Source organism: Girardinichthys multiradiatus, chromosome 20 (assembly GCF_021462225.1).
Source record: "Girardinichthys multiradiatus isolate DD_20200921_A chromosome 20, DD_fGirMul_XY1, whole genome shotgun sequence".
NCBI lineage: Eukaryota > Metazoa > Chordata > Actinopteri > Cyprinodontiformes > Goodeidae > Girardinichthys > Girardinichthys multiradiatus.
The window spans coordinates 27676329-27695489 of NC_061812.1; the positions used below are offsets into that span (position 1 = coordinate 27676329).

Below are 19161 nucleotides of genomic sequence, written 5' to 3' on the forward strand. Positions count from 1 at the left end.
ATTTATTGGCTCTAAAAACATTTCACCATTAGATTTCCTCCAGCTTTTACCCCTTTATTGGTCTCGGGGAATAAATAAATATGTGCTTTTTACGGAGGATTTAATTTTAATACTACTTCTCTTGTTTATGTGAAAGGGGCCTTCCATCTTTCTCTGAAATCTTTAACAGAGAAGATGACTCCAACCATTTGCAATATATATATATATATATGTGTGTGTGTGTGTGTGTGTGGGTGGTTGTGTGTGAATGTATATATAACCTGTTTGATTTGGTGCAAACTATTGTTAGCAATACAACCAGATAAAACATTTTACTCCATTTCATTCGTTCACATTCTAAAGGAACATTTCACAGGACAAGGTGAGCCTTTAGCTTAATGAGGTACAACACGTCAGAAATGCTAATAAACAGTTTTTATCACCAACTTTCACTACGCAGCAGCCATACTGCGCAGGATACAAAACTCGGCGAGATCTGACTTTCCCAGTCTTTGTTGTTTTTCTGACTGAGAACTGGGAAAATCAGAAATCTGTGTACAAGACGGACACATTTAGCAAATCCCATTAGTTTTTTTCTTCTCAATTCGGAAAGTGACATCCTTAATTTGCCGACAGTTGCTAGCGGTGAACTATCTTGACTGCATAAAGGAAATGTACGCCTGCCGAAATTATAGACGGGTAACTATCTCGACTAGCGATAACAAACTCTTTGACCCTTTAAGACTCGGGGAGCGGACGGAAGAGCTCAGAGGTCGGAGAAGCATAGAGGAATATCTGAGTCATGGCGTCGACGTTTTACAGCCTAACCGCCAGACTGTTAACAGGAGAAATATTTAATTTCTCCTCTCTTCAGGGAAAAGTCGTCCTCATCGAGAATGTCGCGTCTCTTTGAGGCACGACTGTCAGGGATTACACCCAGATGAACGAACTCCAAGAGCGGTACGCCGGCAAGGGGCTCGTTATCCTGGGAGTACCCTGCAACCAGTTCGGCCACCAGGTGAGGAGGTTCACCTTTACTATGCTATTTGTTTACTACACGGGGAGTATGTGCTAGTTTGTACAATTAGTTTCCAGTTTTATTTTTTTTTTATTTCCCTAAATTTGCAGTTGATCATGAAAAAGCTGCAGCCTCCAAAAGATCTATTTAAATGGACGAGATGAGCCATTGTTATGATCACGTTTGAGGTTATTTGGTTAAAATGTTTCCATGTTAGCTTGTGAGTAGTTTGAGTTTTGAGGTTTTTTTTTTTTTTTTTTTTAGAAAAGAGGAAATTTAGGTTTCGTTAGTCACACCCAACAACAAAAACCATGTTCATCATATTCTATTTTAAAATGTGATATAAGGTACTTTAAATGCAGTAAACCAGATAGTGACCGTTGTCACAGTTTAATAAGTGGTTTCTGGGAAGCCTCAGATAGTCCTTAAAGATTTTCCAGAAAAGAAAGTTTTTCTTTTCTTTGTTCTTCCTGGTCTAGATAAGAGCAAACATGAGTGAGAGAGCTAACTCATATCAATGTTAATGATCAACCCGCAGGAGAACTGCAAGAATGAAGAAATCCTGCTCTCCCTGAAGTATGTCCGTCCTGGAAACGGCTTTGAGCCCCAGTTTAAGCTCCTGGAGAAGGTGGACATCAATGGGAAGGATGCCCATCCCCTGTTTGTGTTCCTGAAAGAAAAGCTCCCCTTCCCCAGCGACGAGCCTTCATCCCTGATGAATGATCCCAAGCTGATCATCTGGAGCCCGGTGAGCAGGAACGACGTGGCCTGGAACTTTGAGAAGTTCCTAATTGGCCCAGACGGAGAGCCTTTTAAGCGTTACAGCAGGAGATTCCTCACCAGCGACATCGAGGGAGACATCAAGAAGCTCCTCAGCCAGGCAAACTAAACACCCTACAGCTCACGCTTGCCCCATTATCTCCAGCACTAAGCCAGGGTGTGCAACTTGTAATTCATCAGGGCAGACATCACTGGGCTTTTCGTATTCCCTCCATGGTTTCTCTAGATGGTTTTTCCTTTGGCATCACCTGTGCTGCCCTGTGTCTGATGGCTGTGTTGTTCGTTTTTACTTCATGAAGACATCCTCTGAAACCAGGTGTAAGGGGGCTGTCGGATCAAATGTAAAAGGTGCAACTTTTACAGCTGCATCAGCTGCATGTCAAGCACAGCTGTGGTGTAACGTACAACGAGGACCAATAAATACTTTTTTCCAAACTTTGTCTGTTTAAATCGTTTGCCAGACCCTTAGAAGCTCCATGCCATCGAAACAGTTATTTATTAAGCTCCAGTTAACTTCATTTTACCATTTGAATACTCTTTCACTAATAAAGCAGGGTAGAGAGGCAAGCAAAGTGAAAAACATTTGTCTGCAGCCAGACAGCAGGGGTGGTTAGTAATTAAAGTTGCATCACTTGAAACTAGATGTTATTTTGCAACACAAGGAAGATGTTTCATGCCCAGCCACAAGTGTTTGCACATAAGTCAATGCTTTAATGGAGTTTCAAGTTCAAGCTGTTGATCAGAGTAAAGCACCTTTCTGCTATAGATTTAGATTTAAGATGTTTTTGAATAAAAGTACTGTTACAGAGACTTACAGTGCCTTGCTTAAGTTGAAGGTAAATGATACATGGTTTTCTGCTTTTTTTTTTCTTTCTTTTACAACCAAACATCTGAAAAGTGTGGCATCTCTTTTGGAGAACGTTTCAGACCCCATTTGCATATTCAGAGACAAAACAGTTTACGCTCAGTCAAATTAGAGGGAGAGCATTTGTAAACAGCACCTTTTTAAGTCTTGCTGGATATTCTCAATTGGATTTAGGTCTGGACTTTGACTGGGCCCTTCCAACATGAGTATGCCTTGATCTAAACCATTCCATTGTCGCCCTGCTGATAGAACCTTCTCACCAGTCTGAAGTCTTTTGCACCCTATTACCAGGTTTTCTTCCTATGTTGCCCTCTATTTATCTTTAATCATCTCGCTCTAAACTCTAACCCATCCTCATCTCCACAGACTGATGTTGATACAAACGCATCAGTGTGAGGGTGGTGTTTTCAGGGTGATTTGCAGTTATTTTTTCTACCACACGCAGATGGGCTAGAAGGTTCAAAAAGGTGCAAATAATGGCGCTGTCAAGCCTTCCACATGAGTTATGGATCTCTGCAGCTTCTCCAGAGTTACCACAGGCCTCTTGGCTGCATATCTGATTAATGCTCTCCTTGCATGTACTGTCAGTTTAGCAGGTTTGCATACATGACGTACTCATGAACGGTGCTTTGCAGTATCAGTTTTTTACTTGGGATTTAATTTAGTTAAGGGATGCCTGAAAGGAACTGGTTACAATGAATTTTATTTAGGGCATCATATTTAAATGAGGCTGAACACATGCACGCCACACTTTTCAGATTTTTATTTGAAATGCCTGTAATTTCTCCTATGCCAAACCTTTTCTTGGTTCATGACATAAAACCCACTAGTGTGCACTGACGTTTGTTGTTGTAATATAAAATGGTCCATGAATAGTTTTGCAAGGCACTAAAACGTACCAAAATCAATTCATAGCAGTGAACCAGTGGGTTGCTTATGCATGAGATTAGTCCAAACACAAAAAACTTGAGGCTTCCAGTCTTTATTGTTATAGTTCAAATACTTCTTATTTAAAAACAACTTGGATAAATATGCAGACAAGAATTTATACACCTACGTAAAATAATGATTTTGTTTTTACATCTCGAGTTGTTTTTGTTGTCAGAAAATGTCTGCGTTTGCAGAATCGTCTTCTCAACAGTGACTATATGATTACAGATAGAAAGCTTCTCCTAGTCAAATACATCTTTTATTCTTTTCCAGACAGGCAGTCATCTCTGAAAGGTGTAACTATGTCAGAACCAACCAGCAAACAGGGCTTTAGAAAGGCCCATCACATACACATGCTATTATGCAAAAAGAGTGCAGAACTTCTTCCTCACAGCAACACCGTGTAAAAAGTACTGAACGACCTTTTTCATGTTGAGCACAAGAGAATGTATTCTACCCTCCTCGATCTTGATCTTTTTTAAGACACTTTAAACTTTTCAATCTACTGGATCACTTTTGGCCGCCCCATAACACCAGATAAAACAGCTGAGCAGCGTTTTCAGATTCAAATACCAATATTCAGTAAGTTTGCTGCCTCGCTCAGGTTTTGCGTTACATGCACAGATTTATTTCCATGTTCCATGAATAAAAACACCACTTTTATACCAGTTTATTTCTTTCACTCAGTGTGCTTTGAAATATCAAAGAACAGGCATTTCAGTACGGAGCTGCATGAACGTACGTGACTAATGAGGACGAGCTATTGCGAGATGAGCTGGTCTGATCCAACAGCAATCAAATGACCCTTAAAAAGACAAAGTGATTTAGAAAGTTCATGAAAGACAATAAGCCTCAACGCTATGGGCCACACCACACCTTTCTGACTAAACACACCAGGAGCAGGTAGATTACATATGTGTAAAGATTTCAAAGTGCCTCCTTTTTGTCAGGTTTGCAGGAATAAAAAGGCCGCTTATTTCATTTAGATTATAAAAAAACAAAACTTGTAGAAGGGTAGCAATCTTCTCATAACAGGCCCAAGAGAAAGCAAAGTTCAAGCTGTGCTTTATAAAAAAAAAAAAAAGGAAAAATCAAGGCCAACTAGATCCAACTTGTCAAGTCCAATGTCAAAAACCTTGATGCATCACAGAGCTGCCTCAGCTTTGCTGTTGCAGCCGTGCACCCATGAATCCACCAATTAGGACGCAGCAAATATTCTCATAAAGGTGGCGTGTATTATTCGGTGCACACATCACACTGTAAAACTTAAATTTACATCAACACGGTGAGAATTTCAACAATGAATTTAGGCACAAAGCCAGTACCCTGCTAACTTCTGCATCATCTCTTCATAAATACCTAGAATCACTTTGGTTGAAACAATATGAGCATTTGGCTTTCTTTCTTTTAAATAATTCTCAATGTTTACATGGGCGACAGAAGGATTTGCGGGCACTTCTAACATTCTGCTTATCCGGTGAGAGCTTCTGTATTTATGTGTGTTCCTCTTAAGTCCCAGACTAGTACGCTACAATCACCTGCTGCAGGAAGGAAGTCTCTCGGTTCACTCTTCTGACAAGGTCGTTGGTTGAAGACGAAAATAGATGAGACGGACATCAAATAAACGCGAGGAAGCAGGTGTCAATAAGTCTGTGAAGTCCTCTACCACTAAAGAAGCACTGTGTGCGCATATCCAAGTGTCTATTCGCCTTGTGTTTTCAGTGTGTGTTTATTAGTCAGGCCTCCTCAGTTTGTGTCCATGTGATCATCGGCTGCCTCTGAAGCTCCTCCCAGCGAGGCCGATGGGTCGGGCTTTGAGGGGGTTTCCTCTTCTCTGCGCTGATAGAAGAGCACGTAGGCTGCTTTAGTCTGCAACAAGATGACAGGGTTAGAGTTACACTACATCAAGGACACCTGACACCGCAGACAGAAAGCCAAGAAGGGAAAGGAGTCATTCTTATAGTAAATAAAACAATAATTAAAGAGTTAAACTCACCACAATCTGATCTTCTGAGGCAGACGAGACACTGCTGTCGTCAAAGTAATACCACTTTCGATCCATTTTATTCTTGCCATAAGCCGTGTCTATCTCAGAGGACAGAAAGTGTTAACAAACCACTTTTTAGGCTGTTAACTTAGCCAGAAAAGAAGGATCTAATCACCCTCGTCTGAGAAAATGCAGAAAAACTGAACTTACACCGCTGTACATAGAGCTATTTGATACTTTAACTTGATACTCGCATGAATCGGTAGGAACTGAATTATAAATTCTTACAACAATGCTTTATTTTAACAATGTGTGGATTAAAAGTAGTAGGTAGAATAAACTGGCTTACAGTGACCGCCTCCCATTCCTCCATAGTGGTTTGAAACAGCAATGAGGTCGTAGACGTAAGGGCCGGCTTTCGGGTCACAAACAAACTCCGACATGTTTAGATCCCTGAAAACAAGTAGAGGAGTAAAAGGAGTAGTTTGATTTAAGTCAAGAAAACAAAAATGCTTTTTAAATTGCATAATTCCTCCTTAACCCAACCCTGGCAGTTACCCTCGAAGCAACTTCTCTATTTTACAAACACACAAACAAATCTACTACCCCTAAACACATGGAAAAAGGCTCATAAGTTTCACAAGTAATAAAACCAAATGGGTAATAAAGAACAAAAGTTTAATTGTTCTGATCAAAGGTCTCCAAGACAAGAAGTCGGTTCACTTCTGAACACAATCAGTATTTCCTCATTCTCATATCAGATTAACTTCAGTGCTTTTCAGATTACACACTCAAGTATTGCAGGAGTTACAGCATTACGATTCACATACAGCCAATTTACAAAGCTCATATTTTTATTATTAATGATACATAAACTTTATACTGATCCTATAAAAAGGATTATTTCTTAAATGTATAATGCCTAAACACTGCAGTTTTTCCACATGTCAGGGTACAACCACATAAATATAGGTATACAATTATGAGGGGGAAGGAAATGATACATGGTTTTTAATATTTGTTTTACTAATAAAGACTTGAAAAGTGTGGAGTGGTTTTACTCTGATACCCCTCAATTAAATCCATTGGAAACACCTTCAGAAGGTACCTAATAGGTAAATCTAGTTCACCTGAGCTTAATTTAATTTCAGTATAAATCCAGCTGTTCTATAAAGGCCTCAGAGGTTTGTTAGAGAACATTAGTGAACCAACGGCATCATGAAGACCAAGAAACATGACAGACAGGTCAGGGATATTGTGGTTGAGATTTTTAAAGCAGAACTATATCCCAGACTATGGACTAACTGCAAATCTACCAAGACATGAACATCAACCCAAACAGAAGGAGAGAACTAATCACAGACGCATTTGTGAGGCCTCTGGTAAGCGGAGGAGCTGCAGAGACTCACAACTCAGGTGGGAAAAATGGGTGAAGTAGCCTTTTGGATGGGTGGCAAGAAGAAAGCCATTTGTAAAAGAAAGCCAAAAGAACATGATGACGGCAGCCTCGTGCTGTAGGGGAAAATGTCTTAAGCGGGAACAATGAAGCTGGTCAAACCTGATGCGAAGACGGATTGCTAAAAACAGGACCATCTTGGATAAAACCTGTTGGAGGCTGCAAAAGACTTGAGACTGGGGCAGAGCTTCATGTTCCAACCTTAAAAACACAGCCAGAGCTGCAATAGAATAATTTAGATCTAATCATATTCATGTGTTAGAATGAACAAGTCAAGGTCCAGACCTAAAATCTATTGAAAATCTGCTGGAAGTCTTGAAATCGTGCATATCCAAAACTGTAAGTGCAGTAAAAGGTGGTTCTAAATGTATTGATTCATGGAAGCTGCCACACCGATTTTAATTTGTACAACAAAAAAAATAAACCATGTATTGTTTTGCTTCCACTTCACAATTATGCCCTTCATTGTGTTGGTCTGTCACAAAAAACAAATAAATGAAATAAACTGCAGTTTTTGTCTTAATGTGACAAAATATGAAAAAGGTCAAGGAGCAAAGATCCTTTTGCAAGGCACTGAAAGGCTGACTAATTTAGCACAAGAAACAGCAGAAACTCAAACCTTCAGTATAAAAAAAAATAATGTAAGGTGGAACAAATGAGAGCAATTATAATAACAAAGCCTTTAACTGAAGGAGACATTGTTTTGGTTTACTGGCAGAATAAGTCATTGATTATATCCATTTTTGTAAAGTGTTCTGTGCAGCTTAAAAAAAACCAATATGCTGAATCTGTTTGCCTTGCAGTGTTAGAGACAGAGGTGGTCATTGATTACATTTATAATTAAACAAGAAGTGCACCGATTGCAGTTTTCCTGGCAGATCACCGATCTTTCAAAAGCCTGACCTGCCGATTCTGATTTTGGCCGATACCAATTTCTTTATAACCGACACTGTCAGGTTTCATAAGGTCATGACACACCTGGATGTGTAGACGTGACCTGGTGGGCGCATCTGTCACGGCAGATAAAAGGGGACAGTGGTTGATTTTCCAGACTTTTGTGGAGGTAGATAAGATCGGTGGAAAAGATCGGTTTTACATGAATCAATTGGTGCGCCCCTAAATTAAACTATTTTAAATGATTATATTTATATTAATTGCAGAAGTCTTTTGACCATCATACCTGATGGGAAAGTCCACCAATGTGTCAAGTTTGTCCCTCCAGCATCGGTTGTAGGAGAAACGCTTCAGGTGGACGACCAGAATGCGAGGCAGAGACCATAAGTCGAACTTTTTTGTTGCCTGTTGATGTTTTTTACATGTCGGACAATACCTGCATTTAAAAAAATAAAAATTATTTAGAGAATAAAATCTGGCTTTCACAGTGTGTTAAAACAAAAAAGACCCCTTACCAAGGATCATGCTCTCCCAGGGTCTCCATTGTAGTAAAAAGCTCAATGCATTCCTTCAGAGCCACAGTTGTTTTCTTTTTTTGAAGTTGCAGCATGCTCTCGTGCTTCTCATATGCCTACAACAAACATTTGCATAAAAATGAATGAGGTTTGCATGTGGTGTCAATGTTTACCTGAGGGAAAAAAAAATAATCAGTCCCCTGACCTCTGCTTCCTGCTCATCGTAGAACAGTTTCTTTGACTCCGTGTCCCAGTCGATCGCCACAGTAGAATGTGCTGCAGAGGAAAACAGTTGGGAAATGCTGAGTTGGCACAAAGCAGTCTTAAAAATCATAATTTATTCCAAATCAATTTAAATATATAAGTACTGACGGTTAAGTTTAAGGACATTTCCATCACAAGGCAGCGGGCTGATGTTGACTGTTCCATAAGAGTTGACTATGCTGAAAGTGAAGAGCTTTGCTGTATCTCCTTTGGAGCCGTTTTCCAAGTCTGAGCTCTCCTCCTCTTCTTCAGACTGTCCATTCTCTGGCTCAGGACTGACCTGGTGATCCATAGCCTCCTCTTCACCTAAACAATAAAAAGAAAACTTCCATTCATTATGAAAATCCATTTTTCCCTAAACATACTCCTTTAATTACACTTTCCTCAGCAGGAGCACAGTAGTTTATAATCAGCTAATTACCATCGTACACCCCATTAGCTTCATTGCAGGTCCCCGAGTGGTTGCTACCATTACTGGAGCTGGCACTGCAAGAGGCCCCGTCTGACTGGGGGCTGCAACAGCCACCCAGGCTGGCATTGAGGGTGGATGAAGTAGAACATTCAGGAGCCTGGCTGCAGCTGGATAAAGTGGCGGAGGCTGATGCTCTGCTTTCGCTATTAGGACTGTGCTGTTGTTTTACATAGCGTCTGCCACACAGAACACGGACAGACATTTAAGAATGTGAAGCTTCATTTTTTAAATAAAAATGCAGAGAAATTAATAAGTGTCTCAGGAACTGTGACCTGTGCTGGCATTTAGATTTATATATAATTATCCAGTTAATTCTTACCCAATCCTTTCCAGGATCTTGTCATAAAGAACGTCAGCTAACAGGTTATGCCTGGGCACGGAGATGAGTAAAGGTTGGCCAAACAACAAGGTGCTGGAGGAGCTCACAGCGTGTTTGGAGTGGCGTTCCCTGAAATATACAGGCAAGTTCATCCTTTCGCTGTCCTCCTCCTGGACCTCATATCTGCAAAGATACGCGCTGGGTTAAAGTTCAGACGTAACCAACAAATGTCTGGGGTCATTTTTCCATCAACGAGACTTACACAAAAATGTCATCTTTCTCCATTATTTGGTTGAGGGCATCGTCCCGTCTGTAAATTTTATGGAACCTGTGATTGTAAACATCTGCTACCACCATCTACAAGGACAAGAGGGTCGTGGGTTGTAAATAACAACCAAAAACTAATTCAAGTGATTAACAATGGGAAGAAATTGGACCTTTTCAGGAGGAATTCCACAGAGTCTGGACAAGGTGCTGCAAAGGTCTGTCACTGTTCCCAATTTGGGGACCACCACCCGGTACTACAGAACAAGGAAAACCAGTTTAGTCAATAGTGCCTTGTAGAAGTATCCAAACCCCTTCAGCATTTAACATTTCCTTCATGTAACAACTTCAAACTTCAGTGTATTTTGCAGAGGTTTCATGCAGTTACTGTGAAGTATACGGAAAAGGATACATGAGTTTCAAACTATTATTTACAAATTAAACTCCTAAAAGTGTAGTGTGCATTTCTTCTACAGAGAATAAGTTTTGGAACCACGTTTTACTAAAATTACAGGTAATTACAGCAGGTCTTTTAGGACATATCTCTACCAGCTTTGCTCATCGAGACTGAATTTTTACTTGCCTCTTCCTCTTGCTCAGGCTCAGTCAGATTGAACGTAGAGTAACTGTGAACATCTATTTTGACCTCTTGCCACAGTTTCTCCACTGGATGTCTTTGTTTAAATTAAAAAAACCATCCCAAAGTAGCTGTGGCTTCAGGATTTGGATTGTTGTGCTGCTGGAAGGTAACCAGGAGGTCCCATTTGCCAATTTTCCTCTTGCTCTATTTAAGCGGCTCGACTTCCCTCGGCACGGTACCTGTTGTGTTTCCACTGACCCACTGCTTTCTGAAGCCCCGCCTCCAGTGGTCACTGTAGTGTGCTGTGGTGCCATTAACGATACTCTGTGACATTGTTACATTAAAGTAATCTGTGGGGGGGCAGAGAGGAGAGATGCTGCTGTCTGGACTGGTGAAGCTCCAAAGATGGTCTAAATAGTAGTTACTATTTAGGCCTTTATGAGGATGTTTTTGTTTCATCCATGGCGATAACGAAGACAAGGGCTTTGAAGTCCAAAACTGCAGACTTGTAACCGCGGTGAAGTAAGTTTTAGGTTGGATATTGGACATTCGTGCTCTGCAAATTCAGCGGTTTCCTCCCATTTGATCTGATGACGGCAGTCTTGATTACTGGCAGCTGGTAACTGCCTGCTCCCTCCTCCTGCAGATGGTGGTTCGCTCAAGGACCATCAATAAATTTCCGAACCAAACATGCTGGTTCATGGTCGTATTGTTTTGTGTGTGTTGGGGGAAATGTTTGTGCGTCTGAAGCCTTCACAGAATATCTGTCCTTCATTTACTGATTAGGAGACTTCTGAAGGCAATTGTTTGCATCACATTTTCTTCAAGGGTTTCAAAGTAAAAGGGGTTGAATACAAACTCATGCTGAGGATGGGCAATTTATGGCAGAATCATAGAAAAAAAAAAGTTATGGTGAATTCTGGTTTGAAGTGACAGCGATGAAGTCTGTAAACCCCAAAAACTGGCAGTATGGGTGGGAATGTTACTTCTGCAGTTTGGACTCATGTTTTCCAATACTGGTTCCTTAAGAATAACAATTTTAAGCCCATGTATCATTTCCCGTTAACTTCACAGTTATGCACTACTTCGAGCTGGTCTATCAAATACATCCCATACACTAATAGAGAGCTAATAGAGAGTGAATATTTTTGTGAGGCTCAGTAACAAGTAGTAAAAGTGCTGCTTTTAAGATTGAAACCCAAAGAACGAATCAAAGGTCCTGAGCAGTTTAGGTTCTAATCTATTTTACCTGAGTGGGTTTCGATTGAGGGTCTGATCGAACCAAAAAGACCTCCATGGTCCGATCTTTCTTCATAGGGAGAGGCAGCGTGAGGTAGCAGAAAGGGTCAAAGGTCACAGAAACTTTGGAACACTCCGGGCACACTAATGTGGATTTAAAGAGGCCGTGGAAAATGTCAACTATGATGGAGTCATTGCGCAAGCGGTGGTTTGTCCAGGCTTCCTTGGCAACAATCTGTAATCAAACAAACTTTAATGAAAGCTTTTATCGCATTTACCCAGCCATCCACCATAGCAATAGCTAAAATCTTGTATCGTAAAGAACAAATTTTTCTTTTGAGCTGTAAAAAAAACGAAATGAAAAGCTTCCAAATTGACAAAGGCAATCCTCAGAAAGCCAACGGGTTCTTTCAGCTGTTGCCTGACGTATTTCTACACTATTTCTGACAGACATTTTTGTCTGTAGTACTCGACACTGCTTTGAAGCTGTTTAAATGCATGCTGCCTACATCATCTGGACGACCCTCTGCATCCCTTAGGGCCAGGTATGGCTTCTTCTTGACACGGTTCAGATCTTCATGGAGTCCGTCGAGCAGGAAGGCCAACAACTCCTGAGAGTCCTGCTGCTGGTAGCCTGAAAACTGTGGAGCAAAGCGTCCCACCTGGGTCTGGACATCAACAGCCACACATTACTCCTTAAATCTGGCTTTCCTTTGACAGTTTTCATGTTAAGTTAACTGTTCTCGGATTTGTCTGAAGCAACTCACTTTGAAGGTACGCGGAGCCACATAACTGCTACGGCTCATCCACATCTGCTTCACCAGATCTGCGTAAGCCTCGGCGATCTCACCCCTCATTCCCAGAGGGTTCTCTCGGTTAATCTCTGCTTCATACTGGTCTGTGAGGAAGTACTCTGTGAGTGGAGACACGTTGCTCAGGCACTGGAGGAAGAGGAATAAGAACGTAGGTTAGGTAAACAGAATGTCAAAAACAACAACTCTCATTTCGTGAGATGTAATTCTGAAAAGATTTTTCATATGGTTTGTTTTTTTTTACCTGGAGAGCAGAGTTCATGAAGCATGTATTGCCCAGATTACTGAGACCACAGAGGCCAGGCTGTGATTGTGAATCTCTGTAGTTGTAGGAGGAGCTATATGAATTGTATCCCCCAAATCTGTGGAGCAAAGCGATTTGTTACTGCTAGGACACTAAAACATACACGTATTTCCCAGATCGCCTCTCAAAGCCCGGCCTAATGAGCTTTACTGCACTTTGGTGTCATGTGTGAAAGTAGAAAGAAATAATTTGGGTGTGAAATGGAGACACGGCTGATATGAGAGCTGAGTTAGAATGTATTTTTTACGGGTGTGGACTTTAGAATATAAAACATTTACTTAGTTGGGTTTCATTATCAGTATGTTTCACAAATCATGAAACAACACAAAACTGAGTTAGTTTTTGACTCTGTAATGTGGTAAAGGCAGATTTCACTCTTTTTTTTGCATTTGGTCTAATTTATATCAACTCAATTTAAGATCTTAAACAATTGGCAAATACAGATTTTATATTCAAGTATAGTTGGTGTTCTGTGCTCCATTTATTCTGTTTAAAAAGCTGTTTAATTCTTTGCTCCTAAACCCACCTTAATAGCCATAGGTTAAATGTAAAACCCAAAATTTAGTGAAACTGCGAACAAAAACAATCTGAGTTTAACAAATCACAAGCTGTGATTGGGGACAGCACAAAAACAAATTAAATATTAATCAACGTTGAGTCATTCCTTTAACCCAGGACAAGGTTAAAAGCAAATTTCATAATTTTCCAGACTGTGTTGACACCCTGGGACATGTAAAGTACACAGGACTGTCTGCCAGACTGTTGTCCATGTTCCTCGTGACCATAATGTAACATGTTTATATTAGAAATTGATTTTTTTAAATTGGATGAGAAGTACATTTTGGGTTTTCATTAGCTGTGACCTATAATCTTCAACATTAACAGAAATAAACACTTGAAATATAAAAGTTTGACTTAAACAAAATGTGTTTTTGCAGCACACTCTAGGAAAGCAATAATGCATTCCCCCTGGAAAGCAGTTAAGCGGATTATAAATACTACGGCTACTTCAAGAGTCAACCCACCACTCGAGACAACAGGAAACACTTTTTTTTACTAATGCAAAGATGTTTTCTGACTCAATCGTTGTTTGTCGTGTCTGCAGTTTTATTTAATTCCAGTGGTAGTCCTCTGGGTTCAAAGGAGCCCAGTTTGCTCTCCTGTAAAATGAATGTTTTGTTGTAGGCATAGATATGGACCGCTTTGGTCAACACACGCTATGTATCTGAAGCACATAAATACACGTAAAAGAAGAAAATAACAGAAATATACAAGAAATGATTTCCTGCCTGTTGCTTGAGGAAGTGCTGTTATTAAGAGCATATCCAGGGCTACTGCTGCTGTCGCCATTGGTTACTGTTGGGGATACACCAACTGATGAATTTGAGGAAAGTTTTGGAGATGTAGTAAAATTCCTAGATGGAGTTGCACTTGACCTGGAGAGAGAAGCTGCACGTTTTAGAAAGCAAATACAACCAGTAACCTTAAACTTTTAATATACAAGAATAATAATTATAAGAGAAACAGAAAAAAATCCTAGACAATTTTATACTTAAAGAAGAGGTTTGCTTACTTGGGATGCGAAGCTTGCCTGGGCCACGTGCCGTCCTCATTCTTGCGTTCAATCACAAGCACCTGTGAAAAAACAACCAGAATAAAAACCCAGCTTGCACCAGTTATTTCTAATTCATAGATTTTATGTCTTAGATTCAATGTTAACAGTAAAGACGTCAGCTGCTGCAAAGTCTTTATGGAGGTGCATGTGGCTTTATCAAATGATTTAGAGTGCATTATGTAGAAAATTACCATTTTAATCTATACTTATGGTACAGATTTCATCATGTTTTGATTTTAGATTTTGACTGTGACTATGTCAATTACATTAGTTAACCATCAGCCACTTTTACAGGGACATTTCCATAAATTAGAATATCACTGAAAACCCCATTTATTTCAGAAACCAATTCCAAAAAATTACTAGATTTCAAACCGCAATACATTTAAAGCATTTATTTCTGTTACATTCTATGATTAACAGCTTATAGGTAATGAAAGTCTGAAATTTTGTTTCTCAGGAAAGTTGAATAGTACATGAATATTACATTATTACACTGCAGAAATGTTATGTTCTAACCATGGCCAACACCATTATGAGGGAAGACTGCTGACTTGACAGTAATTCAGCAGACCTATCAACTTCCTCCACAAGGAGAGCAAGCCACAGTGTCGCATCCAAGCTAGAGCTGCAATACGTTGAATCACAAGTCATCACAATATAATAACAGACATCGTCAACGCAATATTCTGCAATAGTACTGCAATTATATGTTTTCCTAATTTTATGTAGCGCTAATCCAAGCATATTAATGGAAAGTTGAGTGTAAGGATAAAGTGTGGTACACAAAGGTGCACAACCAACCAGAATAAGTGTGGCTTAGCTGCAGGCTTGAGGGGATTATGAAGCAACGCCTATTTAAGAGTTTGGGGGAGTTTCACAAACCATGGATTGCGACTGGAGTCAGTGTTTCAAGAGCCACCAGACACAGAGAGGTATTCAGGACAAGGGCTACAACTGTCGCCATCCTGGTGTTAAGACACTCCTGAACCAGAGACAGTGTCAGATGCATTTTATCAATGGCAAAAGAGAAAAAGAACCTGACTGCTGCTCAGTGGTCCAAAGTATCTGTTCAGATGAGAGTAAACTTTGCTCTAAATTAGGTAATTAAAATCCTAGACTCTGAAGGAAGAGTGGAGAGGTGCACAACCCGTGTTGTTTGTCCAGTATGAGGTTTACACAATCACAGATGATCTGGGGAGCCATGTCATCAGCTGGTGTTGGTCCACTGTGTTTTATTAGGTCTAAAGTCAGAGTGGCCGTCTACCAGTCAATTTTGGAGCACTTCAAGCTTCCCTCTGCTGACAGCAATGGAGATGCTGATTTTATTTTCCTGGCAGGACGTGGCACCTGCACACAGTCCAAAAAGTACCAATACCTGCTTTCCAAATCATGGTATTACTGTGCTGGACTGGCCAACAAAATGACCTGACTAAAACCCCATAGATGATCTAGCTGAAGGACAATGTTAAAAGGAGCTTGGGCTTCCTTAACACCTCAGCAGAGCCACACACTGATTGCCCTCAGGTCACATTGAAAGGATGCAGTAATTCATGCAAAAGGAGTCCCAACCAAGTACTGAGTGTATATACTGTTGACCAAATTGTTTGAATTAAAATTTCATTTTCTACACAATGGTCACGTTTTATGAGAAATTTCATTAGAAGCATGCCCCAATCATCAAAATTAAAAGAAATAATCACCCGACATCTTGGTTCATCACTCTGTGTGTAATTAATTCATATAAAGTTGGGATTCATTTCTTTAAATTATTGAGGGGCACCTGTATACTAGCTTTTTATGTTGAGAAATGCTTCTCTACCCACCAATAAGTGTCACATTCATACATAAGGTGAAGCAACATTTGTAATATTGTACAGAACAATCCCAAAATAGTCCCATGGGTCAATCTGTAAACATATGATGCATTTTAGACCATAATCCAATTCTTCTTTATTAATAAAAACAAAAACTACATTATGTACTCCTACGATAAACATGTTACTGTGGGTCTAATGTGCAGCTCTGCATTAGGCTGTGATGTTCCTGTTTTGAATGAACTACGCAGTTACAGAGAGTGAGAAATACGTTTGGTTGTTCTGTGGTAAAAAAACAGAAGTCTAAACTACCTGTCCCTGAAAGAGACCGGCATCCTGTACTGTGCTGTCTGGCTTGTTCAGCTGCTCATAGGTGTTGCTCATGTATTTGTTCCAGAGTCGGGTCTCCTTCTCTGAAGGGATGTTGAACAATGTCCTCATCTCTTTCTCTATAGTGTCTGGGAACAAAAGTATTACATCCTGTAAATAAGTACAGACAGAAATCTAATCTGCCTCTGGTTTACACATAAATTCATGACATACTTCTTACCTATGGTATCAGCTTTACTGAAATGGCGTGTGACTACATTTTCCAAGTTGTCATTCTCACACAAGTTGAGCTCAAGCAGATAGACTTCCACCTTACAGTGCTTCACAAACATGCCATGTTCAACCACCTAGAGAAACAAAAATACAAGATTATAGGAAAGCATAGTTAATTGCTTGCCATCAATCCTCATGACATGGAATGAAAAAGAAATTAAGAGTTGTACCTTTCGGACAATGGGTCTCTGGCCGTCAAGGCAACTATACCAGCTAACAAGCTTATTCCATGCGTCAGTGGGTACGAGGACATAGTCAAGCTCATCTATAAGGTGCTCTTTCAGGGTCTGAGTCTCCTGGTCTTGAACATAAAAATAAAAGTATTTAAGGATGACACCGAGGAACATCTTTGTCATAATTTCTACTTTGAGAATATGAACAATGTGACCATAAAGAATTATTCAGTTTTACCTGAGAACAGCCCAGAGTTATCAATTGGTCCTGGATAGAGGCTACGTTCTCCAACATTGTACATATCCCAGCTGTCAAATCCAACATACTTCTTCCACTGTTTGAACCACCGACTGTCTATAAGATACCTAAAATAACATTGGTTAAAAAGGTAAGGAATAACCAGTCAGAAGAGAATCTGGGTTTTTTTGAAATTTGTAAACTCCAAACAGAAAAGACTAAGAAATGACAAGGTGGATGTTAATAAGAAGCACTGCACAAAGCCTTATGCCTTCACACAACACCAAACTGCCTTGGCATTTGCAGAGCAAGCTAGTTTCAACTTAATCTCGTCTAAACCATCTTCTTTAATTAACAGGCTTGAATTGGAAAAGTGTTAAGCATTCATTCAGCAATAGTAGCTTCTATAACAGAGAATTAAGGCTCTTTGCTCTTTAATTCATACTAGGTCTTGCCAAACTATGAAAAGAAGGCAGAGCACCCAAGATAGATATTCACTTAAAAAAAATACTTGTAATTTTATAGGGAACTCTTCCAACATTTGAACACCATAAATGCGTAGTTAACAGGGGCTGTAATAAAAACAGACGTTTCCCTAGTTCCAGGACATTATCTAAACAACTGCAAAGTAAATAACTGCTCTACTGACTATTTCCCATTCAAATATTTACTGGGGGGAATTTGTCCTAAATATGACCAGGCCTGCATCTGCCAGGGATAGCTGTTTTTTAAGATCTTGAACTGTACTGCTAAAGAACGAGGAATAAAAAATATAATTTCTTGTCATACAGCCGGTTTGACTGGAAGAACCTATCAGATAAATAAGGGCCCTGCTAGCTATCCCAACAGTTGGCTTTTTCCAAATTATCATGAAATAGACGTTAAGGTTATATCTCACTACATTAAGTTGTTCGGGTAAAAATCTGATTAGTTATAAACCAATTTTTGTGATCGCATACAGGTGTCTTAACAAAACAGTCGGATGATTAGCGATTAGCATGCTACTCTGTGTGTCATTAGCTTGCCGTTAGCGCAACAGCTTTCAGTTTTAGCCTTTCATCGCTGCTTGTTAGCTTTAGCATGTTAGCACTTCCTGTTTCATGCTAGCTAGCCCTGACTAAGAGAAACAACGTTTGGATGTTGCAGGTCCTTACCATTCGTTGCCCTTTTTTAACGTTGTTTTCAACAGTGTTCCTATAGACTGTTTTTGGTTTTCTATTGACGGGGTAGGCATTTGTGCGGCTACCGGCTCTGAGTCGGACTCTGCCGCGCTGCTCGACTCGGGTCCGCCTCCCTCAGCCATCATGCAGCCAATGTACCGGTGTCGTGAATGCGCTGAGGCTGGCGCACATGAACGAGCGTCTCGCTTAACGTTCTTCCTCTACGATCCATAGACGGAGCGAGAAATAACAGTATCCCTGGTGGTATGTAGGTGCATCTGTGCTGAATGATCAAGCAGACTTTGACATGTGGAAAACCACCATAAACACTGAAGAGTACAGTCATGACATTATGAGAGCCGACAGGTATAGCTCGGGTATATGTATCCTATTGAACTGGTTAGTAAGTTGTATATGTAAGGCAGATGAGGATTTTCTCTCCTGGTTTGAACCTGAAAAAATGGGCAAGCTGAAGGATTTGCGTAAGAGGGCGAAAGGACTGAGTCAGAGCTCTTGTAGGGTGTTACTGGTCCGCAGTGGACAGTATCCAGAGCCGGTTCTTACATTAACAGTGCCCTGCTTGAGCACAATTTCCCTAATGTGAGCAGAGAGCATTAAGCGTCCGTTAAACATATATGGTGGCACCAACTACCCACTGACTGCACATGCATAAAAAAAGCATTAGAAAACGTGTATAGAGCACAACTGACAAATACATAAATTATTGTTATATATGGTGTTTGTGTGCCTCCCCTTTCTAATGCTGCCCTGTGCAACTGCCCATCGGGCCAATTTCAAAAACCACAGCTAAAAGAATCCATCAAAAGAGATCTGGCCCAGTACTAGCAAGTTCTACCAAATAAAGTGAGTGTAAATA

At 40.2% G+C, this 19161-nt stretch overlaps 2 protein-coding genes across 2 annotated transcripts; one reads left to right on the forward strand and one right to left on the reverse strand.

Annotated features, from left to right (window-relative positions):
• Positions 1-729: 729 nt before the first annotated feature.
• On the forward strand, positions 730-2212 carry gpx1b (glutathione peroxidase 1b). The gene is made up of 2 exons (XM_047346499.1): positions 730-997; positions 1536-2212. Exons 1-2 carry the CDS (start codon positions 782-784, stop codon positions 1884-1886), a joined length of 567 nt encoding a protein of 188 aa, XP_047202455.1. The 5' UTR covers positions 730-781; the 3' UTR covers positions 1887-2212.
• Positions 2213-3608: 1396 nt separating this feature from the next.
• usp4 (ubiquitin specific peptidase 4 (proto-oncogene)) lies at positions 3609-18598 on the reverse strand. Its single transcript, XM_047346498.1, has 22 exons — positions 18279-18598; positions 17125-17252; positions 16884-17014; positions 16661-16787; positions 16423-16568; positions 14252-14313; positions 13968-14114; positions 12619-12736; positions 12330-12503; positions 12072-12230; positions 11573-11797; positions 9917-10000; positions 9742-9836; positions 9480-9662; positions 9110-9336; positions 8797-8994; positions 8630-8700; positions 8425-8540; positions 8196-8345; positions 5909-6012; positions 5569-5657; positions 3609-5441 (listed from the first exon to the last, which is right to left on the reverse strand). Exons 1-22 carry the CDS (start codon positions 18428-18430, stop codon positions 5319-5321), a joined length of 3009 nt encoding a protein of 1002 aa, XP_047202454.1. The 5' UTR covers positions 18431-18598; the 3' UTR covers positions 3609-5318.
• Between the last annotated feature and the right edge of the window lie 563 nt (positions 18599-19161).

Coding starts and splice junctions, on each gene's coding strand:
- usp4 (XM_047346498.1), bottom strand. CDS start 18,430: ATGATGGCTGAGGGAGGCGGACCCGAGTCGAGCAGCGCGGCAGAGTCC. Junction 16,569..16,660: donor CAGTAAAGCTGATACCATAG/GTAAGAAGTATG, acceptor TTTTGTTCCCAG/ACACTATAGAGAAAGAGATG. Junction 14,314..16,422: donor CCGGTCTCTTTCAGGGACAG/GTAGTTTAGACT, acceptor GTTTTTTCACAG/GTGCTTGTGATTGAACGCAA.